Genomic DNA, 25,158 nt, shown 5'->3' on the forward strand with positions numbered 1-25,158 from the left:
GAAGTTAGGCAAAACTGCATTTCCTTAGTTGAGTAAATTTTTCAGTTTTTAAAATTCTGATTTTCCACTAGTTAATTGCTGAACATCTTGCAATAATTTCATATTGTCTTATTCAAGCTTTCAAAATTGTTTTTGAGACCAATTAGGTGTCTAAAAGTTATAAGATTCATTATATTTAAAATTTACACATAATTGGATCTGAATAAGTAAATTTTAGAAACACTGTAGTTTAACATCAATCAGTTGTGATCGCAAGTTCATTTCTCTGATTTAAACATGTTCATAACAAAAGAATCTTGTATTTTCACAGCCTTGGGTATTTTCACTCTCCAAACCACATTTTTAAATCTTTTGCTGATAACAAGTTGCTAGTTTAATTGCTTATTCCTGAGGTTTGTATGATGTACTTACATTTGAGTAAACCTGTAGCAAAAGCTAGGTACCTGTGAGATATCTAAAATAAATGATTCAAAAGAAACTTTTAAATCCTTCTAAAAGGCTAAGGTACCAACGCAAGCTTAAATATGAAAACTGATGCACCCAAATTTGACTATTTCTTAAATGTCTCTTAGCTTCTTGATTGACAATTTCCAACTGTCTTATTTTGTCTCAAATTTCTAAATACTTAGCCTAACAAATCTTGTCTGAGAATTAAATCTGATTACTGCATATTGTTTGATTTTTTGCATATGTTGTTTTGATATGCACAACTGAATTCATGAGATTGAGTAGATTGGGATATGAAAATACATGAATTATAGTTGTTGTTTGGGAAGTTATACATCGTGCTGTCAAAGTTAGCTTTGAGTAAATTGTGCTAACAATAAAGTCTTCATGATAAACTTGGAGCAGCTGTGATGTGATTATATTCATTGAAGCTACTATTGCGTTCATTGTACTTTATAAATTAGTAGCTGAATCATAAACATCTTAATTGTTTGATAAATGATTGTTGATTTCATGGGTAAATTGAGTATGCTAAAAGCTGAATTTGATTTACTAAGAATTATTGAAACTTGTTTGAAATTGCAAATACAAATTTGAATTGGCTTGTAAGCATCTCTTCATTGTTTTGGACTGAACAGATCTTAAAATATTTTTCAGAATTTGCTTTTGAGTTTAAGAGAAGTTTTTGTTTGACATCTTATGACATGATATTGTGATACCTGGTACCCATTTGAGGGGGAGATATATAAGGCTGTTAGATACCTGGTTATTCATCTATACTTTGGTATTTCATCATGTATTTGCCTCTCATTTTATAAAAGATCAAACTTAATCTTTCTTTTGTTAAGGATGAGAGCCATTTAAGGGGGTGTCTAGATTCTATGAACTTAGGAGAGAGTTGGGAGTGTTAGATATGTCTTAGGCTCAAGATTTATGAAATTTTCCCATTTTTCGTAAGTTTAGCGTTATTAATCGATTATCATAGGATAATAATCGATTATTTTTGTCTTTGGCAAAGTCTCTAACCATAGATAATCGATTATTCCATAGAATAATCGATTATTCTTACTCAAACCCAAATCTGGACACTTATGAGCAGATAATCGATTATCTTAATCTATAATCGATTATCATACAATTTTCATGGAAGAACACTTTCTTAAATTTGTCTAAGCAATTGGAGGATGTAAGTCTTGCCCAAAGAACTTACTTTGATCAAAATTATGAGTGGCAGCAAGCTCATGAAGATTAAGTGGTTGATCAATTTCATGAAATTGATGTTCGCCTAGGAAATATTGAAAATCATCTCAACCTTCAACCATCTGAGAGATCCCAAAGCCCTGAATTTTAGAATTAGGATTTTTTTTCTTAGTGCTTTGTTGATTGGTTGTAATTCTTATCTCTATGTTATATTTCTGTCTTTTATGTTTCTCCTTATGGTGTCTATGTAATCCTTTCTTTTATGAATAACATAATCTCTTGTTTTATGCATACATTGTTTAATTGAGGGGGAGATCATATTTAGGGGGAGCTTTTTAAATTTAATCTTTTTGCTTATGAACAAAAAGGGGGAGAAGAATAATATAAGGGGAGAAGTATAAATTGATACAAGTATTGCTAACTCTGTTGTTGTTTGTTAGCTCGTATGTTTTGTAGGATAGCCAAAGTTGCTTTTAAAAATTGAATTTTTGATCATCATCAAAAAGGGGGAGATTGTTACTAATAAGGAGTATTGGTAAATCTTGAAGACAATTGTTTTGATGATGTTGCAAGAAGACTTAGTTGAAGAAGAGTATAAAATTATTTAAAAGCAATTTGTTGAAATTAAATGTAGTAGGAAAGTCTTATAAACTTTGTAAAACTTACATTTTTAACTGCAATAATTGATTATCAAGAAGCAATAATCGATTATCACAAGTCCTTAAGGAATAATCGATTATCACTTGATATAATTGATTATCACTTTTTGAAAAATCTGTAACGGACTTGAATAATCGATTATCACTTACAATAATCGATTATTTGTGGCAGTTGGGACTTGACCTTTGATATTCAGAGCANNTGCCTATATATTGGGNTTCTGTGAAGTTCAGAAGTAACATTTGAACTTAGGTCTTTAGCAGAATACAGTTTTTCTGAGGAAGTTCTCTAAGGCTAGTTTTGTTCCCTTACNTGGTCTCGTGAATAGGAGANGCTNGNGTTTCGTGTGTCGATAGTNGGAGTGGTTCTCTTCGAGTTGNTAAGGTGNTTTGCNTGGTNTNGTGAATANGAGAAGCTCNCNTTTCGTGTGTCGAAANTCNGAGNGGTTCTCTTCGAGTTGGCAGAGTGTTTGCTTCCGGTTCGTGTGTCGAAGGAAGCACTTCCAGTTCGTTTGTCGAAGGAAGTTACTCACTGCACTCTTCCGGTTCGTTTGTCGAAGGAAGGTGTTTTCTATCCCTTACTCATTTCATTATCTTGTAATCTGTACAACTATATTTTTAGTGGAAATCGTTAATCACTTTTTATAGTGATTAACAACTGGATGTAGAATCTTTTGATTCGAACCAGTATAAAAATCATTTGTGTGATTTTTCTCTACCCTACACTCCTTAATCTTTTAGCACTCCAACTGTTCGATAAAATTTTTACAAGAAATTTAAAACTGATAAAGGAACTATTTTTGTGACCGAACACGCTTATACGTTACTCTTAGTTTAATTCCGCTGCGCTATACTCTTCAAACCATACCTCGCTGGTACCAACACTATGATCATATCATAGTGGAAAGGGGTTTTCTTCTCCTGTGCGAGGCTGTGGAAGAGGATGGGTTCTAGTGTTGTACCCTTTCACCTTTGTGAGGTAGTGGAGAAGAGAATGATGTTTTGCCCATGTGTTCTTGCTTGTTGTTGAGTATAGTATCGATGTGAGATACACCAAAGTTATTACTCGTAAGTCCTTGAGGAATAGGAAAGACAGGTCCTTGCTACAATGATAGGACGACATGAACCACCCTGTTCTAGTGAATAGGTTTGGTATGTGGGGTACAAGAGAAAGACAACTAAAATTCCTGTTGTGGTGGTAATTTTGCATAAAGTATTTCATGATGACAGTGATGATATAATTAATGCTTTTCGTTTTGAGTTTCTTTATTGATTAATGGCGTTTTTCAGTTAAAATCTTTTAATAAAAACATAGCATAATTTCATTTTACTAAATTTATTTCATTTTGCATAATTTTAACATAAAGGCATAGATTCATCCATCCAAGTTGCATAATTTTTTACATTACTTTCAACATCCCTGATTGAAGCATCACCCACTATTTGTCGAATATCTCTAGTAGAACAAGAATTTTGGTGCCAGAAGAGCCTCTGTTTCACATGTGATAAAAGTATACTTGGAATCACAAATGCTCTAATAAATAGTTGATGTTGTTTGAGGTTGAAGAAGACCCACCCCCACCTCCTTTAGTGGAGTCATCCATTGTTGATGTTCCATTTCTGATGTCTTTTCTCAAGCAACTCTCCTTCATTTATCCCTCAATGACTTTCGTGGGTCTTCAAGTCATGCTACCATATATTCTCAAGGGTTTATCGGAGGCAAACTGTTTTGCATTCTTCTTGATGGGGTAGTCTTTGATAACTTCATCCAACCTCGGCTCGCCAAACTTTTTTGCCTCCCAGTTCAGCTTTTCCCATGTCTCAAAGTGATGATAGGTGACGAGTATTGTATGGAAACAGAGGGGTACATTCCTAACTTATTTGTCTCTATTAATGGTCATATCCTTGCTTACGTCTTATATGTTAGTGTCTTTGTGATGGTGGTGGGTGCATCTTAGTTGGCTATGTTGTGTCCCCATATTGCAAATTGTAGTGCAGTGCGAATCAAATTTGGCATGGGCACAAACTTTGTTACGTTGCAAGGGGAAAATTCACATGTCGCTCCAGTCTCACAATGTAGTCTTTCACCATTGTGTTTCGGTGTTTCGAGTTCCAATGGGTCTTCCTCCATCCCAACACCATGATCTTGCTATTCCATTACAAAAGGGTGTTTCAGCAGTTTTTGTTAAGCTATGTCGTTATTATTTCATTTAGAAATATGAAATTGAACATATGGTTGGTGAAATATTATAGTAAAGCCTTATTCAACCAAGCAACTCTCATTTTTTAGCCCCAATGCTTTTGGTGAAAAAGCAAGATGGACTTTGGCATTTTTGTAACAATTATCTTGCATTTAATATTGTTACCATCAAGGATTCCTTTTTGATATTGACTGACGATGAACTCTTAAGTTATGGGGCTCTATTTATTTTCAAATTAGATCTTTAAGTGGGTTATCATCAGATCCTTGTTTTTCCTATTTTAAGATTTCTTTCTACACTCATAATGGCCATTATGGGTAGGTGGGTCGTTATGTCATCTACCCCTAACTACTTTTCAGGTGATTATGAATTATCTTTTTCATCCTTTTCTGTGAAAGTTTTTCTTGGTGTTCTTCAATGACATTCTTATTTATAGCTTAGATTTATAGCTCAAATTGGCCCTGACAGTTGGAGCAGTTATCTTTGGTCCTCCACATGTTACATAATGATCAATTTTATATATAAAGATATCAAAATGTTCTTTTGGTCAATTACAATTGAGTATCTACACTATATTGTTTCAAGTTGTGAAGTAGAAATGGAACCCACAAAGCATCAAGCGGTTTGTTATTGGCTTAACCCTTCTTTAGTCATGCAATTACATGCTTTCTCCTTGGGTTCACTGGTTACTATCGTTTTATTAAGCAATATGCTAGTATTGTTGAACCGTTGATTAATCTTCTACAACATAATGGATTCCATTGGTCTCTAGACGAGCAACTGAAAATAACGTTACTATTAACTATTGTGTTAGCTCTCTTGAATTTTTCTAATCCTTTTATCTTAGAAACAAATGCCTCAAACTTTAGGATTGGTGTTGTTCTAGCTCAAGAGGGGCATCCTATGGCCTATTTTTCAATGAAATTATCTTGTCGAATACAAAAGAATCTCCATTCGTTTGAAAGCTTTATGCCATCATTTTGTTATTCATATGGATCAACATAGTTGAAACATATAGATGATCAAATTATTCAAACCTTAGAACAAAAAGCTTGGCTTCCAAAGCTTATTGGCCTCATTTAGCAATGCAATGACTAAGCTTTAACTTTAGCTTTGATCATCCTCACAATTGGGCTCATTTCCTGCATTGGGCAAAATTTTGTATAATTCTTCTTTTCACACCTCCATGAGTATGACCCTTTATGGTTTCATAACTAATATAGATTAATGTGCATAGTGTGTCAAAATCTGACCAAGAATAATGAAAGAATGAGTACAACACTGGTTACGAAACACACTTCATAAAGACAAAGCAATAAAGAACGCATAAAGAAAAATAAAATAAGAATTTGTCTCATATGCCATGTAAAAGTTTACATTTACCTATATTACTATTAACAAGATAACAACCATTGTTATAAGGAGAATTATGAGTTAATTAAAAGCACTAAAGAACTTCTAACTAATTGTACAAAATAGTTGAACAAACAGAAGACTCTAATAAGAATAAATATTATTAGACAGTTTAACCCAATAGGTGTTATTGATAAACAATATGCTCTATTGAATGATCCAAGTGATTAGATTGGGATTATAATCAACGTTCAACAAGTCCAAACAATGCATGAGCTTACTCTTGGGAATTATGTAAAGAAAACAACACTAACTTCCTTTGTTGAGCCAAAAATAAGACAAAAAATGTTGTATTAGTTGACACAAAAAACTTATACAATGTTGTATTCCTTTGAAAAAAAATGTTGTATTATCGTTTTATTTCTATTACTCTAATAGTAATAGCTGGTTATCCCTTTATAAAAGAAATTACGAACAAAATTTATAAAATCACAAAAAAATACACCAACTTGCATCTAATAAACTCTTTCAAAATGTTTTCTAAAATGCATTTTTAAAATTAACTCTATCTTATTTCCGTTTTAGAGCAAACTTCTATCTTCATGATGAACAATAAAATTTGATATCTCCATTTTTGGAATAATGAATATAGTTCAAAATAGATTTTAAACCCATAATTCCTTCAAGCATGAGTCATAGATCCATGAACAAACAAACATAATGTGAAACAAGTAATAAAACTAAAGAAATGGAGTAGAAGAGAAATGATGAATGCACTTGAGTTGAACTTAAGATAAATTCAAGATAAGAATCACTACTTGAATTTTTGAAAGTCAAGATAGGAATAAAAGAGAAAGCTCTACACTCTTTAAAATTAAAGGAAAAAAAAGTACAACACTCTTCAAAATTCAAATTTTAATTCTATTTCTTTAAATTTGTGAAATAAGGCTACCATGGTTCTTTATGCAGGGAGTTAGATGTCCAAGCTAATAATTTAAAGGCTTATTTGTAGTGGGTGCTAATAATTTTGAACATTATTAAAAATAATAATTTTCTAAGAGATATTTTAGGTCATGGGTCTGATTCACTTCCTCCACTACAAAACACCAAGTTGACTCTTTCTCATCAGTTTTTCTTCTTAGTTTCATTATCTCCTCCTCTCTTCTTAGTATTCATTTCTCTATTCCTCTTCTAAAAATTATTCTGGGTATAAACTCTATCAGAGTTTCTTGCTAGTTCTATGATCCTCAGAAATTTCTGAGAAGTTCCTGGTGTATCCTGGGGGACTTACACAATACAGCAGATAAGTTCTTAAGGACAGTGATCTACATGCCTCAGGAAATCAAGGTTTGAGTTTTTGTAAGTGTTTTCCCTACAATCTTAAGGACTTATATCTCAGTCTGTCAAAAGTAAAAAAAAAGGTACGAGAAGCTAATCCTTATGTGTCTTTGTTTATTTAACTTTTAGCACAATTGTAAATGTTTCAACTATGATTAAGTGCTTGTGCTTGAATTTTGATTTGCAATCATAAAAAGTTGCGTTATAAGACTAATAAATATGAATTATTGTTCTTGAAAATTAGGTTAAATAAAATGCATGAGAATTTCCTTTTAATTATAATTGATTAGGATTTGTGTTTCTGTTAATTGTAATTAATTAGTATTAATTTTCCTTTTAATTGTAATTAATTAGGATTAATTGTCCTTTTAATTACTTCTAGTTATAAATTCATAATTAAGTCTAAAATCTCAAATATGATACAATAACAGTGAACCCTAAATTGATTAAAAGTAAAAAAAAAATGATTCACGCAACTCAGATTCTATTTTCCCAAATTCTTTTTCTAGGTGCCTCTCTCGCGAACAGTAGGGTTCTCTTCTTTGTTTTTTTTTCTTTTTCGTTTCGATCCTCCATCTTGTGCAAAGAAGGTGGTCTCGAGGTGGTCTCGTGGTGGCGAAGACATCGACGCTACGATGACGCAACTCAGGCGGTGTTCTCGTCTTTCTTGGTGGCTTGCAATGGCGAGAGGCGAACTCCGACAGTAGCGGCACTGCGCTGGCGGGCCGATGGCACGACGAGGGTGCAGTAGGGCACATCCCCTTCTCTAGTTCAGTTCGTCCGCTAAAAGGAGAAGCGTTGTTCTTCGTGTCGTTCTCTGATTTGGGGTTGGGGTTTTGTAGGAAATTCTCTTCTTATTCCCAAATTCTTTCTCGGTTCAACTTTGGTGGTTCCTGTTTTTGGGGCTTTTGTGTGAACTCTTTTTCTTTCCAAATTCATTACGGTTTTGTGTTCTTGTTGTAGGGAAAGCATAAATTTAATTCAAAAATCACGACCTCGGGGTTTTTGCTCGAATTGGCTTTTGAAATTGGGCGCTGTTTTGAGGTCCTTGTGTTCCTAATTTTTAATTTGGGAATTATTTTTAGGAGTTCTGTTCTTGTTCTCTCGGATTGAGTTCTATGTGGTGAAAAAATTTTAGTTTAAACAGTTTTTAATGATTTTCATATCCCTTATGGGTGGTGTATGATTATACACTTGATGAAATCACCTATATGAGTGTCAAGTGGGGCCGCTTGCATGAGATCTTGGCATGATCTCTAGAGCACTCATGAATATCGGGCACGCGCATGGCCTAGTAAGCGCATCACAATGATAACAACAAGGATTGTTGGGGGTGTATTGTGATTGATAAACCTCTAACACACTCAAGTGTCTTTGGTTCATATAGCTTGCTATACCATTCTGATGCATTACATCTTGTGAAACCTAGAATAATTTCTTCTTTCTTTCGTTTGTATATATATTTTGCAATATGTGGGGAATTGTTATAATTTTGAATATAATATTGCAAAATATCTATTTTTGAACATTATTAAAAATAATAATTTTCTAAGAGATATTTTAGATCATGGGCCTGATCCACTTCCTCCACTACGAAACACCAAGTTGACTCTTTCTCATCAGTTTTTCTTCTTAGTTTCATTCTCTCCTCCTTTCTTCTTAGTATTAATTTCTCTCTTCCTCTTCTAAAAATTATTCTAGGTATAAACTCTATCAGAGTTTCTTGCTAGTTCTATGATCCTCAGAAATTTTTGAGAAGTTTCTGTTGTATCCTGGAAAACTTGCGCAATATAACAGATAAGTCTTTAAGGACAATGATCTACACGCATCAGGAAATCAAAATTTAAGTTTTTGTAAGTGTTTTCCCTACAGTGGGTGTCCCATTACTTGTTTTCGTAGCTTAAGGAGCCTAGAAAGTTTTATGGATAGAAGGTTTTGGAAGACATTTTCTGGATCTGAAAATAACTTTTAAAACACTTGTTTTTGATTTTTTTTTTATTTCAAAATATATTTTTGATTTTCTGGATCTGAATATATTTTTTTGATTCACAAACACTTTCTAAAATAATAATTCTAGAATAAAAAAAATATAACGGTACAGGTTTTTTTTAAGCCATTTCTGGATTTAAAAGTACTTTCCAAATCAGGTGTTTGGAATTATCTCTTACCAAATTTTATTTATAAATACATGATTTGAGATTTCTTTTTCTTATTGTTGTTTTTTTCTTTTATAACTTTTTTTTTTAAAAATTAAAATGTAAGTTAAATCCATTAAAGAGAAGGATTGTTTATATATATTTTTTAAAAACGAATCTGAAAAAAAGTGGAAGAAGAGGAAATATGATAGGATACATGTACGACGATGGAAGAAGAAGGGAAATGGTGAGGGAGAACAGTGACAGAAGAAGGAGAAGGAAAATGGTGAAGTTTTGAATTTTTCATAATTTCTTGTTCATTTTTCCCTTTAGTTTATCCTTGTTGCTTACAAGTTTAGTTTATGCTACCTTAATTTACATTTTTTTAACTTATTTGATAGCTTGTCTTGCTTTTGGACGAACTATTTTTCATTTAAGTTCATCACATTGCATTTTACTATTTTCTGCTTTCACTAAAACCCTCCTAAAAACAAGTTCTTTTGCATTTAATCTATTCATTGTATTGATCTTCTTCTTGGACTGACCTCCCTTAATCTCTATACTACATTAGTAAAGTATGTTAGTTTTGTTTTTTTTAAGATAATTTATACCACAAAACAGTCACCACTTAATTAATTAATGACAAGGTTACACAAGTTCATGTATTTAACCATCTCATTAGGAGGAAGTTAGCTTTCTTAATATGTGTCAACATCATAAGCTCAAAAACATAAAAGGTTTGCACTTACATTAATTTGTTTTTCTTTCTTCAAACTCTTAGATTATTTTTGAACTCCTTTTTACTAATAAATAAAGAAGTTTTTCCTATGACTATTCACATTTGAATTTGAATGAGAATTAATAATTTGTGAGAATTTTAGTGTCTCTCATGATCTGAACTTGGGTAAATAGTTCTTGCAATTATCCTTGAGAAATTTAGGAAGTGTGCTCTATGCCTTTTCTTTTCTTAATCCACTATTTTTCCATTTTACTTTGATATTCTCTTCGTGCTTTGGCTGATCACATGTTAATGTGGAAATGACTTTCGTTCAATTTGTTTTTTAGTTGAATAAATCAATCTCAAGCCCAAGGAACTCCATCAACTTTCCTTTGCCTTGATGATTTTTAAAATAGATTAGAGTAGAAAAATAAAATAGAAGATAAATGGTTTAAAGCTTAAAGTTCAGTTTCAAAAATAAGATATTTCTTTCTTATGTTAAGTTATTTTTATCACTGTAATAAAATGTGGTAATTTCAATTTGATAAATTAGAACAACGTTTTTAATAAACCGAAATTATTTGTCTTTCTTCCATGCTGCACAAGACAGTCACACACCAAACCAAAAAACCAAAAAAACAAGATTGCCACTAATGAAAACATCTCAAAGATGTCATTATTTTTCTAAATTTATTTCTATAATGACATTTTTCAGTACAACTAACAAAACCCAGTTACAAACAAGTTTATTGCTAACAAAATCCAGCCTCAAGGGTCCATTATCACTATTTGTTCTATTACTAAAATACAACTGGTGATATAAAGGCACCATATAACACGACATACAAATAATTACCTAAGACTCTTGACTCTCGAGACTAGCGAAAAGATAGAGTGCTCGGTGAATCAATCCTCACAATGACATCTTCTTCATCATCACTTGAATTTTCTCCATGACCATGATGATGTTTTCTTTGTTCTGTGCTTTGTGATGGTGGATTTGTAACTTGTCTTGTGACCTCATGGACCTTCTTAGCAGTTGCAGCTCCTTCTGATTTCACTGTGACAAGTGGACGGTGGGACTCCATGGTTGGATAGGACAGGCTATGAGGTTCTCTACCATGATGGCTTGACAAACTTCTACTCCGCCGAGGGATGTGCACCTTCAAAATGACAATTAATTAATGGCAAAATAAAATAAACTATACCATGTACTGTTGGGACATAAATAGACAGTTAAAGCATTTAGGATGAATGTAAGCAAGAAAAATAAAAGAGAATGTAGATTCTTCTGGATATTCTTTGTGGAATTGATCCATCAACTTTGAACGTAGAACTGGAAAAACTAAAAAGAGTTTTGTTGTAAGAAGCTAATATTATTCTATATTGACATACCATACTCCCATAAATGCTCAGATGCACTGCCCTTGCAGACAAACTATAGGTTTGTCGCCCAATCCCTTCAGATATCTGCTCATTGTTCTTGTGTTTGTAGAAATGTTCAGGCCAACTCATAAGACCACTATGTTTTCGACGGAAAGATCTATGAGGATGATCCCCGGCATGCAATAACAGTGAACTTGACCTTCTCACAAGAGAAGCATCGGCCTCAGATGCTGGTATGTCAAAAAGAATTACCCTTGCTGTAGTTTCAACTAGATAAATAGATCCTTGATGAGTAAAACTAGCTCCCTTGGAACCTGTATCAATTGAAAGTAAAAGTCATTTTCATCCACAATAGTCTATACGGTTTTTCAGAAGGGAACTGAAACAAAAATGTGGAGGTGGGGATGGTAATAGCAGTTAGCCTAGGAAAAGGTGTTTGTAGACAACAAACTTCTCTTATGAAAAACTTTGATTCACCCCTTGTTATTTTATTCATGCAATCAACAATACAATTTATAAACCTACAATTTTTTGGCCATTGTACTCAAAAGAGACAATAATGGCTATGAATGACTAACTCATTAACTACCTAGACTCCAATGGCTAGTACTTTAACTACTCACAACGGCTAATATATTTAAGTTTATAACAAACTCAACAAAATTCCTCCCTAAACTTTAATGCTTTTTTTATTCTTCATCTCGGTTCTTTTATTCTTCATCCAGGCTTCCCACGTGCAGTAACTCCTCTCACACTGTGCTTACTCCTTTCATGAATAGTTGGGTTCTTTGCTTTCTTTACAGTTGACTTCGTTTTCACTTTGTCTTTGTCTAACTTGTACTTCGGTTTCACTATGGTCAACTTGTTCTCTACTCTCTCAGTAGTTGACTTTTTCTTTGCATTCTCAGTGGCAGACTTGTTTCTTCTCTTTGGTCGACTTGTTACACAATGGGTTTCTGTCAACAAATCGAGCTATTTTTGAGAGATCGGACCACTCCCATGTATTGCTGCACTTAATCACACCTATCTCCTCATGCATTGCAAGTTGTCACCTCTCATCTTGCACTTCTAGTGCAGCTGTCAGATCCTTCTCCACTTGCAACTGTTCTTGCAATCTTGAAATACCTTGTTCAAGTTCCAAGCGTCGCTTCTATAAAGCCTGCTTCATTCTCTCTAAGCTTGCTTGTAGAATTGCATTTCCTTTAACCTCGTTTTCAATCCGTTGTTGCAAATCACCTTTTACAATATCTAACCTTTGAATAACAAGTTCTTCTCTGCATATGTTTGAGCTATCTAAGTTGTATAGATGCACTACTAAGCTTTCTAGACGCCTCATTGAGCTATTTAAACTCTCCACTTGTCCATAGACATTACATGCTCCTCCAAACTACCTAGGCTCCCCATCAAGCTCTCCAAGTTGTTCATTTGCTCCACTGAGCTATCTGGTCTGTTGACCTACTCCAACTTGCTATCCTAGCACTCCATTTGCTCTTCTGACTTAATTGAGCTATGTAGACGCCCCACCAAGCTAATTGAGCTGGCCTCATGCTCCATTGAGTTGTCCAGGCTATCTACACGCTCCACCATGTTGTCCAGGCTATCTACATGTCTTGATGACCTCTCTAACCTACTTGATTGTCTTGTTGAGTTCTTCAGTTTCATGTGCTCGACCTCCGAGCTACATGGCATCCTCAATAATGCTGCTTCTTATCATCTTTTGTGAGGTTGATCGTCTTTTCGTTTCGACTTTCAGATAGAAAATCTTTTTCAAAATGTTTGACCTTACCACAACCAAAACAGTTGTCTAAGTAACAATCCTTTGCATAATGGCCATACTTGCCACAGTTAAAGCACTCAACATTTGAGTTGCTCAATTGACCTCCTTTCCATGGAACTCGTCCTCTTCCACGCTAGTTTTGTTGTCTAGGTTTTTCTTTCTCTTTTAGCTTCAACCACTAGGACCACTTCATTTATTGCCTCACTATCGTCCTCTTACTTGAGTGTTATGAGCCTCTCCCTTCATTTGTAGTTGATTAAGTGGCTCTACTGTCTTCTTCTTCCACTACTCATGCACCTCAAGGGATCGACAAGCTCTTCAATTGTGAGAGTTGATATGTCCTTGGACTCCTCAATCACGCGCACCAAGTTCTCGAAATTGTCTGTCAATGACCTCAAAATCTTCTCTACAACTCGGTTGGCGGGCAGAGTCTCTTTAATTCTACTGTTCGCCATGATTTCAACCTGAGTTATGTACTTGGCTACTCTTTTTGTCTCCTTCATTGTCATGCTTTCCAACTCACCCCTGACTGTTTGAAGCCGCACTTGCTTCACTCATCTCCTTTATACGCCTTCTCTGAAATGTCCAATGCTGCTTTTGGAGATTTTGCAACTGTAATATTCTCAAAGCTAGACTCATCCACAACTTTGTACAAAATGCTACATTGTCCTTTGTACTCACTTTTTGCAACGCAATCATTTGGGCATTAGACCAATTTATGGTGTTTTCTGGTTCTACATGACCATTTTCTACCACCTCCCAATTTTCTTGAAGAAGAGTCTTCATTTTCAGACCCCAATTGTCATAGTTGACTGACTTTGTCAACTTGGCAAGGGCACATGTTTGTAAGACTAACTATCTCACTCTCTCCTTTTCAAACACTTAAACACTCTAGCTCTCTTTTATTTTTCCACTCAGATACTCAAGCTAACTGGCTCTTGATACCACTTTGTAGACAACAAACTTCTCTCGTGAAGAAACTTGATTCACCTCTTGTTGTTATGTTATTCATGCAATCAACAATACAATTTATAGACATACAATTTTCGACTGTTGTACTCAAAATAGAAAAAAATGGCTAACTCATTAATTACCTAGACTCCAACAACTAGTACATTAACTACCCAATATGACTAATTACCCACAACGGCTAATACATTTAAGTTTATAACAAAGCCAACAATGTTGATCAAACTATGAATAAGTATTACATGATGAAATGCTAGCAAACATAAATTTAAAAAGTTCAGAGTTCTAGAATAAATATATCTTTGTATGAGGCTTCTTTGATGAAAGTTAAAGTGGATTTTATTGATTCTGGTCTTGAATGAGCTAGCATTCTTAAATTGAGAGCTGTGCAAGGGAACTTACTCAACATTTCATATTTCCAGTCATCAACTCGACTTGTTATGAAGTAGAATGTTAGTGATAATTGAAAATTCCCCTTCGCAGATTGGTAATGGTCAAAGGGTTAATTTTTGGTTGCATAAATGGTTGACTATTCCTATAGTTGATAGGCTTGGGAGTCCTAGTCATTTACGCAGGAAGTTGGAGGCTAAGGTAGCAGACTTTATATCAAATAGATCATGGCCTATACCTGATGATATTAGTTCTAGAGATCTGACTCTCACTGTTGCAATCTATGATTTAGTCTTACCTACGTTTGATATTGAGGATGAGCTTAGATGGAATGGTTCTGTGGATGGTACTCTTGGTCTTAAAATTGCTTGGAATTGTCCTTTGCATCAACTTAATACAATGAATGGGCTATCACAGGTTTGGAGCAAATTTATTCCTCCCACCTGCATCTTTTCTTGTTTAGCGTATTTTTCATAATTGGTTGTCATCAGGTGATAACTTGATCATGTGTTGCATGATCATTTTTTCTTGCTGTCATCTTTGTAGTGCTGCTGTTGAAACTGCAAAGCACCTGTTTTTTTAATGCATTTTTACAAGATTTCTCTGTGCCTGACTTAACATCTTTTCAGTGTCACATTGTTTCTGATTCTATCTCTTCAATTCTTCGTGTCTAGCAAAGATCCTGGAGCACTCGGGCCAAAACAATACATGCTTCTTTACTTGGTGTTACGAAAACTTATAGACAACTAGGAACTTCTGTTTTGGTAATCATACAAGAGAAATAAAAACATGGTTTATGTTGAGGTCAATCGAACTGGGAATTGTTGTATGGTAGTAAAACCAGAAAATCAGCATCTTCTTAGATGAAAATAGATTTCTCATCCAGCTTAGTTATGCTATATGCACGTGAATTCTGCCTCCATGTGCCTTAGTATTTCCCAATCCATATAAAGTGTTGTAATTTGAGATAATATCTTTTAGAATCTTCCTAATTAGAGGAAATAGATACATAATCTTTTATTTTATTTTATTTTTTCAAGATTTCCTAGTTTCGCTATTTCTCTTTTTAGGAGAATTAGATTACTACAAATAAAGGGTATCAGAATGTATTTTTTTGATTTGAATAATATATCAGTATTATTTTCCACATGGTATCAGAGCTTGTCTGATCCGCTTCCACTGTCTTTGTTGTCTGCCAGCTGTCAGCCATCATGGCCACCTAAAAATCTCTTCTTTAACATCTGTTTTTAATGGGTTTCAATTGCCTTAGTCAAGTTCTAGCCTTCTTTTTTTTTCCAGTATTACCCAATACAGAGTTTGTTTGAGATTAGAGTGGGATTTGAACCCATTCCCTCTCGGACCAGTAGCTAAAACTGGTACTTTAGTTTTGTTGATGGCCAATCAATTTTGGCTCCTCTTTTTTGGCATTCTTGTTGACTGCCAGTTGAATCAAAGAGACCGAAAGTCTTTTCTTCGAAGAACCCAAGAAAGGCACTGTCTTCACTGTCTATTCCACTGTGCTCCGCCGCTCTTCACCGCCGGCCAGCGTCCGCCACCATCAACCACCGTCCGCTGCTGCCACCGTCGCAGTTTCGACCGATGACCATCGGATCTGGATCGTCTCTTCGAGCGACTGCCAACCGCGCCGGTTCCGATGGCTACTTCTCATTCACGCGCCGCCACGAGCGGCAAATCAATTCGATAGCCACCGCCGGCCACCGTTGCACTTTCGTCCGATGACCAGCGGATCTGGACCGCCTCCTTGAGCGATGGCCCACCCCGTCGAAGTCCTTCTCAGACTCCTCTGCACGCGCCGTCACGCGCCTCCTCTCTCCGTCAGATCTCGTTTGCGTGTTTGTCACGCGCCACTGTCCCGGTGTCAGAATCACACGGTGACGCTTCCGGTCGACTCGCCAGACCTCCTCCTCTCTGTTATGACCTCCCATAGCTGCCATTGCTACCATCTTTGTTGCTTCACAGAATCTTCGTCTTCCTTGCAACACACTTCGTCGACGGGTTGACGAGGATCCATCTCAGCTGCGAGGAGGAGAGGGTGTCACCTTGCGTTTCCACTTCGCAACTACTACCCTTTGTTGTTCTCTCCGATGCCGTCAGCCGCCACCGCTGCAGTCAGCCGCCATCACTGCCGTCACACTCAATTGTTATCCCTACCTCCACTGCTTCCGCTATTTTCTTCTCCATCCTGAAAGGTGCCATCCAGTTGCACCTGGAAATTGATTTGCTGAAAAATTGTGAAGAAGGCTTCCGATTCCAAATCTGTAGGGAGCCTTGGCCTTCCATTTTCCCTCATTGTCTGTTTTCTGGACGTTCTCAAAACCCGTTTCGGTAACTTCTTGGGTGACAGTGTTTGTTGTTATTCTTTCTTGCAGGTGTGATGTCCCATTGGCCTGTAGGATGAAGAAGAGTCTATTTCTGTGAAGTGCACTAGCCGTTGTTTTTGGTGATGGGTGGTGGAAGATCGTCATCTTTTGCCTCTTCCCCGGAGGATTCTTCATCCTCTTCTCCCGACAAAGCTTCTTCCTCTTCTTTTCCATGCCGCAGAGAAGATGTTTTTTGCATGTTCTCAGAATCTGAAAAAGCCGTAGGTGGCTCATCCAGAGGGGAAGGGCACTTCTACATTTGATAAGAGCTACACAAAGTTGTGTTTCCAAAATCTGGCCTAGTTATAAGCTATACTTCCAGAGTTCAATCTGACCTAGCTATAAGCTATACTTCCAGAGTTCAATCTGACTTAGCTATAAGCTATACTTCCAGAGTTGAATCTAACCTAGCTATAAAGAGAACTTCCTTCTTGGGCTAAAGTTTAGCCTGTACTTCTTGTGATACAGTGTGAAGTATCACCATTTAGGAGTAGTCAAGTAGAGAACTTTGGACCTCCAACCTATCTTTGGCCTTTTGATGCCATGGTGTTTTTTGGTTTCTGCGAATGCTTTGTTATAACAGCTCATTGAGAGTTGTTCTATAAGACCGCCCGCTGAATTGACTCTATCGAAGTTATGGGATTCTGTTTTGTCCCTTGTACGGATCGGTTCTCACCAGTTCTTCCACCTTCACGTTCTGTTCTTCAGTCGTGAGTAGGGAGAAAGTTCCAGCCGTTGCAGGGTAATGTAGTCCCTGAAGGTCTGTTGCTGTTTGCCTCTGCAAGACAGATGTTTCCTGAAGGCTTGTTGCTGTTTAGGGCAGTTGAGTCCCTTAAAGTTTTGTTGCTGTTTAGGACAGTTAAGTCCCTTGAAGTTTTGTTGTTGATCGCTACTATTGATGGTAATTCAGTCCCTGCAGTTTGTTGCTATTCGCCACTGCAGGTCCTACATCTGTTCTTGCAGTTTGTTGCTGTTTGCTGCTGCAAGTCACCATCCCGAATTTGAAGTTCGCCCTCGTCCATTGTTGTCCAAGTTGAAGTTTTTCCAAGTTGGTTTATTGGGTTCATTGAGTTTGTCTATTCCAAGCTTGGTTCATACTATCTTGTATGATCCAGGTTGAGGGGGAGTGTTGTAATTTGAGATAATATCTTTTAGAATCTTCCTAATTAGAGGAAATAGATACATAATCTTTTATTTTATTTTATTTTTTCAAGATTTCCTAATTTCCCTATTTCCCTTTTTAGGAGAATTAGATTACTACAAATAAAGGGTATCAGAATGTATTTTTTATGATTTGAATAATAAATCAGTATTATTTTCCACATAAAGTTTCTGATAGGATATGTAATGTATTAGACAATTTGTAGACAGTTTTTAGATAGTTTGGTAGAAATAAAACATAGAAGTTAGAATGAAGTGGTTAGGGGTAGTTAAGAAGAGTTTAAACAACAGTTAGGGGAAGTTTTAGTTAGTAGTTAGGCCGTTTTTGTCTTTCAAGGAGGGGGTTGTTCTAGTTCTGGTTGTTGAGTGTTTTATTTCTGAACAGGGACTATCCTGTGTAGAGATGAGGAGAAATCTCCCTTGTGTGTCTTTGCATACACATAGGGTTCTCTATTTATAATAGAAGAAATATGGGCTAAGCCCAAATACAAATGAATATGTAAGAATAAAATAAAATAAAATAAAATAAGAACAATGTTTCCCTAATAAACATATAGGTACTATGTTTCCCTAATTAACATAAACACAATATAAACTAAATATAATATCTCTAACACTCCCCCTCAAGCTGGAGCATATAAATCATATGTTCCAAGCTTGTTACAAAGATCGCAAGGACTTAGTGAATATGTCTGCCAACTGGTTGCTTGAGTTAACGAACTCAGTCTTGATATCTCCAGATATGATCTTTTCTCTAATAAAATGGCAATCAACTTCAATGTGCTTGGTTCTCTCATGGAAGACAGGGTTAGAGCTAATATGAAGAGCAGCTTGATTATCACATATAAGTGTCATGTGAGTGATATCTCCAAATTTCAATTCACTAAGTAATTGTTTAAGCCACACAAGTTCACAAGTAGCTGATGCCATAGCTCTATATTCTGCTTCTGCACTGGACCTAGCCACAACACTTTGCTTCTTACTTTTCCAAGATATCAGGTTGCCACCAATAGAGACACAATATCTAGTAGTAGACCTCCTATCAGAAGGGGAACCAGCCCAATCAGCATCTGAATAGCAAACGATTTTTGTATCGTTGTTAGGACCTTATAGCAAACCTTTTCCAGGTGATCCTTTAATATACTTCAGTATGCGAACAACTGCATCCCAATGGTCTTCACATGGGGAGTTAAGGAATTGACTCACCACACTAACTGTGAAGGAAATGTCAGGATGCATAAGAGTAAGATAGTTCAATTTACCAACTAATCTTCTGTAACGTTCAGGATCTGAGAAAGGCTCCCCCTGATTTGGTAGGAGCTTGATGTTAGGATCCATAGGTGTCTCAATAGACTTACAGTTCATTAACCCTGTTTCCTCCAAGATGTCTAATGCATACTTCCTCTGAGATATGACAATACCATCATTGGATTGTGCTACTTCAATACCCAAAAAGTACCGGAGTTTGCCAAGATCTTTGGTTTGAAAATGGTGACAAAGGTGTTGTTTCATCTGAGAGATGCCAGGGTAGTCGCTTCCTGTGAGAACAATGTCATCGACATAAGTAGATACATCCAGCACTTGAGTGGCGATAGAACACTGAATGATCCGCTTCACTGCGAGACATACCAAATTGTTGAACAACACAGTTGAATTTACCAAACCAGGCTCGAGGAGACTGTTTTAGGCCATCTAGGGATTTGCGAAGACGACATATCAATCCAGATGACTCCTCCTGAGCAACAAAGTCGGGCGGTTGCTCCATATAAATTTCTTCGTGCAAATCACCATGAAGGAAAGCATTTTTGACATCAAGTTGGTAAAGAGGCCATTGTCGAAGATGGGCCATGGCAATAAATAGGCGAACCGAGGTCATTTTCGCCACTGGAGAAAAGGTATCACCATAATCCAAACCAAAAATCTGTGTGTAGCCTTTGGCAACCAGTCGAGCCTTCAAGCGATCAATTGTACCATCAGGGCCAGCTTTGATAACATACACCCACCTGCAACCAACAACAGACTTTCCAGATGGTAATTGGACAAGCTCCCAAGTTCCACTTTTCTGTAAAGCACTTAATTCATCCAGCATGGCTTGACACCAACCAGGATTAGTTAAGGCATCACCCATAGACTTGGGAATTGACACAGAAGAAATGGATGAGAGACATGTGTAAAAAGATGGAGATAACCTATGGTAACTAAGAACAGTATAATGGGGGGAAGGGTTACGAGTAGAGCGTATACCTTTATGGAGGGCAATAGGCAGGTCAGACTCATTTGCTGGATCCGGAGGAGACACAGGAGGCGGCACAGGAGGTGAGTCATGAAGGAGACGATTGCGGCGACTATAAACCTGAAGGGGTGGAATTGAAGGACGATCCTGTGGGGAATGAGAGTCTAAAGGATCACAGACAATAGAAATATCAACAGTGGTAGGTGGAGGTACAGAACTAGATGATAGTTGTGAAAAATAAAACGAAGATTCATCAAAAGTGACATCAGCAGAGTTAAAATGACGATTGAGGGAAGGAGAAAAACACTTATAGCCCTTTTGTGACCGTGGAAATCCTAAGAAGACACATTTGTGAGATCTAGGAGATAACTTATCAAGACCAGGACTAAAATCATGAACAAAACATGTAGACCCAAAAACTTTAAGAGGTAATGGATGTAAAGGGTCTTGAGGAAATAAGCCAAAATGAGGGATTTTGTTATCTAGGACAGAAGACGGCATGCGGTTGATGATATAACATGCGCCGAGAACTGCATCACCCCAAAAACGCGAGGGTACTTGGCCATGAATTAGAAGTGTACGAGTTGTTTCAATAAGGTGTCTATTCTTGCACTCAGCCATCCCATTTTGTTAAGGAGTATAAGCACAGGAGGTCTGGTGAAGAATGCCATGAGAAGCCATAAAATGTTTAAACCGTTGAGAAAGGTATTCACGACCATTGTCACTGCGTAAAGTTCCAATAGAAACCCCAAACTGTGTTTTTATTTCATTAAAAAATGATTGGAAAATAGAAAACAACTCAGAACGATTCTTCATTAAAAACAACCAAGTACATCTGGAGTAATCATCAATAAAAGTAACAAAATACTGAAATCCTAAAGTGGATTTAACACGACTAGGTCCCCAAATATCATAATGAACTAATGAAAAAGGTGACGACGCTCATTGTGAAACACTATGAGGAAAGGAACTACGAGTATGCTTTCCTAACTGACAAGACTCACACGACAAGTGGGATAACTTCGATGAACTCGGAACAAGCTGCTGCAGTTTGGCAAGACTGGGATGACCTAACAGAGCATGAAGAAGGGATGGTGACTCCATGATGACGCCAACATGTGGAGAACGGCGGAGAAGATATAGGCTATGAGACTCACATCCTGTGCCAATCATGTGTTTCGAACTCCGGTCCTACAAACAAACAAAATCTTTAGTAAATGAAATAACACAATTAAGGGAATGAGTTAGACGACTGACAGACAATAAATTGAAAGGAGACCCAGGGACATAGAGTACATGATCAATGGATATGGACGGAAAAATATGAACAGTACCAATACCATGAGATGAGACTCTAGACCCATCAGCCATTGTTACCGAGGGTAAATTATCCGGACATTACAAGGAAGAAAACAAGGACTTGTTACCAGTTATATGGTCGGTGGCGCCTGAGTCAAGGACCCAAGATCCGAGGGAGTGAGTCAGACCAACAAAAGGTGTACCTGTGCATGCAACAGATGCAGATGTAGTGGAACTAGATTGCTGACGATCCTCATACCATCTGAGAAATTCGTTGAAGACTACAGGGTTATCTACAGTATTTGATGAAGTAGGATGGTCTGCAGGCCGAGGAGGTGGATCAGAATTAGCCATTGCTGCAGATCGAGGAGGACGTCCATGAAGCGCATAACATCTATCAATTCTGTGGCCTAACTTGCCACAGTGGTCACATTTTGGTCGTCCTTTACCTGGCTTGCGAGACCGACTTTTATCATCATGTTGGGCAACCATAACAGAGGAATCATCAATATGAGGAGATGTTTCAATGATTGGTTTGCTCGGAATACGCAAAAGACCAGAACAAGTAGAAGAAAAGTTGGGTATGACAGGAGAACCTAAAATCTGAACACGGACATGGGAGGAATCATCAGAGAGTCCGTATAATGCCAACAGCATGAAGAACTTTGATCGTGTATAATAGAAAATAGATCCTAATTAACATATAGGTACTATGTTTCCCTAATTAACATAAACACAATATAAACTAAATATAATATCTCTAACACTGTGTAAAAGAGAATGTTTTCCCTTGGATGTTGTTGAATGTTTTCTGTATTTTTCATTCAATAAACTGCTGCCTCACAGTGAGATTCCTTCTCTCTGTTTGTGATTGTTTATTTTGAGATAGAATTTAGGTTTCTTGTCACCAAGAAACCTAACAGTTTCCTTGTCACCAAGAAACCTAACAGTTTCCTTGTTCACTGACCTATTGTCCAATGGAAACTCAAGTAGAAAAAGTATTTGAAACAAAATATTTTACAGACAACTTTAACTTGAGATAAAATACCTGATCCTGCCAAATTTTGGAAGCTTAGATTCCCGGATGAAGGAAGCAGCGCTGCTGGTGCTGTTATGAGTTCTTGACGACCTTGAGTTTTGACATATCCTTCTAGTAAGAGGGCAACTGAATGATGAGGGATTTCTATTGTTTCCCCTCTTATGAATATGGTCATCCGAGATCTCTCTGGATCTGCAATAAGAGCTCTTAAATCTTGCATAGCCAGTTTCCCAAATATCTGAGGAACCAATAGTTTGGAAAGGAAAATAGCACTTTCCTGCAAATCAAGATGAACAGTGTTTGATAATGACAACAACTCTCAAACATATCCATTTTAAATGAAAGTAATTACACCATCCACCATTTTCTATGTCTTAATAGGCACCAAGCATATCTAATATCAATATGAACTATGATACTCTCAATAAACAGCATATCTTAAAAATACATATTTGAAACTGAAAAACTGAATCCCTGTACAGCTGAAGGGATTTAATGAAATTTATACACAATGCTTGCCGGAGTTTTAGAATGTAGTGACCAAAGCAGTTAGAAGTCATCAATGTCAAAGCAGAAGTTGCAACAATGAACTATTAGTGTAACCATACCTCCCACAGGAAGTTTTCTGTTGAAGGATCTGATTTGAGACATGATATTATCTTGCTAGCTTCAAGAAAAATGCAGAATACTACAGAATCTGTGATGACATCACAGATATATGGTCTTCCAGTCAGCACTTCATAAAGACCCAATGTACTCCCATGAGTAAAAGTAGGATAAAATGAGTGTTTGGTTGTTGTCATCTTGCTTTCCCACTAGAAAAAAACAATTTTCAAAATATAAATCTTTTGTGTACAAAAAGAGATGTGTTAACCTTCATGATGAGAGAATTTAATACCTTCACTACTCCATTACAAATTAACCATATACCATTTGACTTTGCACCTTCCTTGTAAAGTGTCACACCACGGAATTTCATCATTTCCTTGGTACAGTTGGCAAGTGATTCACGAACCGAAGATGGGAGAGCACCCAACATAGGATGTATGCTACTTATTTTAGGAAGCTTAACCAAAGGAGGATTTCTAAGTAATTTCTTCAAATCAGTCTGAAAAATAAAGGGAATTAATTAGTAGGTAAACAGCCAATTATACTTCATGCAAAAGCAAACCATTAGATAACAAATGAATATCACTAGACACCTGGACAGCATCATGGAGATGTAGCATCTCTTTCTCTTCCAATATCCCAGTCTTCTCAAGGTTTTGAACATATTCAATTAAATTATGTAGCACTGCATATGTAACTTGCCTTGTTTTTACAACACGCAGAACCTAATAATTTGACATTCAGAGTATAAAATAAAGAGTACTTAGAAAAAAACACATTTGAAAACCATAACCACAAAATGATGCTCAAAAAACTGATTAACAGATAAAATAGCAATTAATTTGACACTGATAGGCTGAAACCAAGCAGTCCATTAAAACAAAATTAGTGAAAAACTGGAGGGCATGTTTAGCAAGCAAACCTGAGGGTATGTCACATTAACATCTTCTAGGAACTTCCGTGCTTCTTCTCCTTCTGCAACACTTTCATCGATGACAGCAGAAGCAATATCGCTGTCACCTACAGAAGAGTATACGCAGAGGAAATAATTATAAATGATCCTAAGTACAATTAAAAATGTTATCTGACCAACACAAAAGCTTAAGATAGAAACAAGTAAATAACTATAAAATTGTGCCAACCGAGGACATAAAATATGACATCATGAGGTAGGAAGCACTGAATCATTGATAAAGGGAAAAACATTAAGTATTAAAGGAGTATCTGAAAATCTATATAAAACATCAAATCCAGTCATTTGGATACCTATTCATATCCAATGAGTATCAAACCATGTTATTTTTAAATCAGACAACTTCTGATACACATGGAGTAGGGCTTGAGTTGGCATGATATGGATTTGATATTCAGCCAACACGACATAGGCTGATGGAGCACCTAAAACCAGACTGTTTATTATAATTCTAGTGTAAAACAGTTAGAAAATGAAGCATATAACAGCTCTGCAAGGATTTAGCATTATTGACAAAGGAAGGATTCAGCACTATTAACAGCTTTGTATGGGGACATGACGTTTTCAGCACTATTATGAATTTTATGTTATTTTGTTCGTTTTTTCTACATTTATTTAACTTACAATGGTAATTTCTAAAATAAATTTGTTGGTAGGACAACTTAGTATGACAATATTCTGGTGATTATGACATTATGTTTAGATCGTTTTTACATATATTCTATATATTTATTTGGTTTATGTATCATCCATACGTCCACACATGGATGTGTATGCACATAACAATCAAAGGAAGGATTGGTTGTCATGAGGAGTGTAAGGGAGTGATTGAGAAGCATGTTGGTGGTAGATTGGATGAAATAAGGCAGTGATTGAGAAGCATGTTGGTG

At 36.3% G+C, this 25,158-nt stretch overlaps 2 protein-coding genes across 4 annotated transcripts in view; both read right to left on the reverse strand.

Annotated features, from left to right (window-relative positions):
• Window positions 1-10,679: 10,679 nt before the first annotated feature.
• LOC106767365 (sodium/hydrogen exchanger 7) overlaps window positions 10,680-25,158 on the reverse strand; it is a 38,491-nt gene continuing 24,012 nt past the window's right edge. For all 3 annotated transcript variants that reach the window (XM_022783256.1, XM_022783257.1, XM_014652242.2), the window contains 7 exons: window positions 24,218-24,315; window positions 23,889-24,020; window positions 23,585-23,794; window positions 23,295-23,501; window positions 22,696-22,963; window positions 11,447-11,751; window positions 10,680-11,214 (listed from right to left, as the gene is read on the reverse strand). In XM_022783256.1, the coding sequence (XP_022638977.1) occupies window positions 10,930-11,214; window positions 11,447-11,751; window positions 22,696-22,963; window positions 23,295-23,501; window positions 23,585-23,794; window positions 23,889-24,020; window positions 24,218-24,315 (1,505 nt within the window). In that variant the 3' untranslated portion in view covers window positions 10,680-10,929. The remainder of the gene's footprint in view (window positions 11,215-11,446; window positions 11,752-22,695; window positions 22,964-23,294; window positions 23,502-23,584; window positions 23,795-23,888; window positions 24,021-24,217; window positions 24,316-25,158) is intronic.
• On the reverse strand, window positions 19,750-22,689 carry LOC111242044. The gene is made up of 2 exons (XM_022783260.1): window positions 21,851-22,689; window positions 19,750-21,539 (listed from the first exon to the last, which is right to left on the reverse strand). Exons 1-2 carry the CDS (start codon window positions 22,302-22,304, stop codon window positions 21,502-21,504), a joined length of 492 nt encoding a protein of 163 aa, XP_022638981.1. The 5' UTR covers window positions 22,305-22,689; the 3' UTR covers window positions 19,750-21,501.

Source organism: Vigna radiata, chromosome 7, assembly GCF_000741045.1.
Source record: "Vigna radiata var. radiata cultivar VC1973A chromosome 7, Vradiata_ver6, whole genome shotgun sequence".
NCBI classification, from domain to species: Eukaryota; Viridiplantae; Streptophyta; class Magnoliopsida; order Fabales; family Fabaceae; genus Vigna; species Vigna radiata.

Bases quoted from the DNA above. Each gene is read 5' to 3' on its own strand.
- LOC111242044 (XM_022783260.1), bottom strand. From the start codon at position 22,304: ATGCTGTTGGCATTATACGGACTCTCTGATGATTCCTCCCATGTCCGT. The intron at 21,540-21,850 runs GTACACCTTTTG...GTTTGTTTGTAG, and splicing joins TGCATCTGTTGCATGCACAG to GACCGGAGTTCGAAACACAT.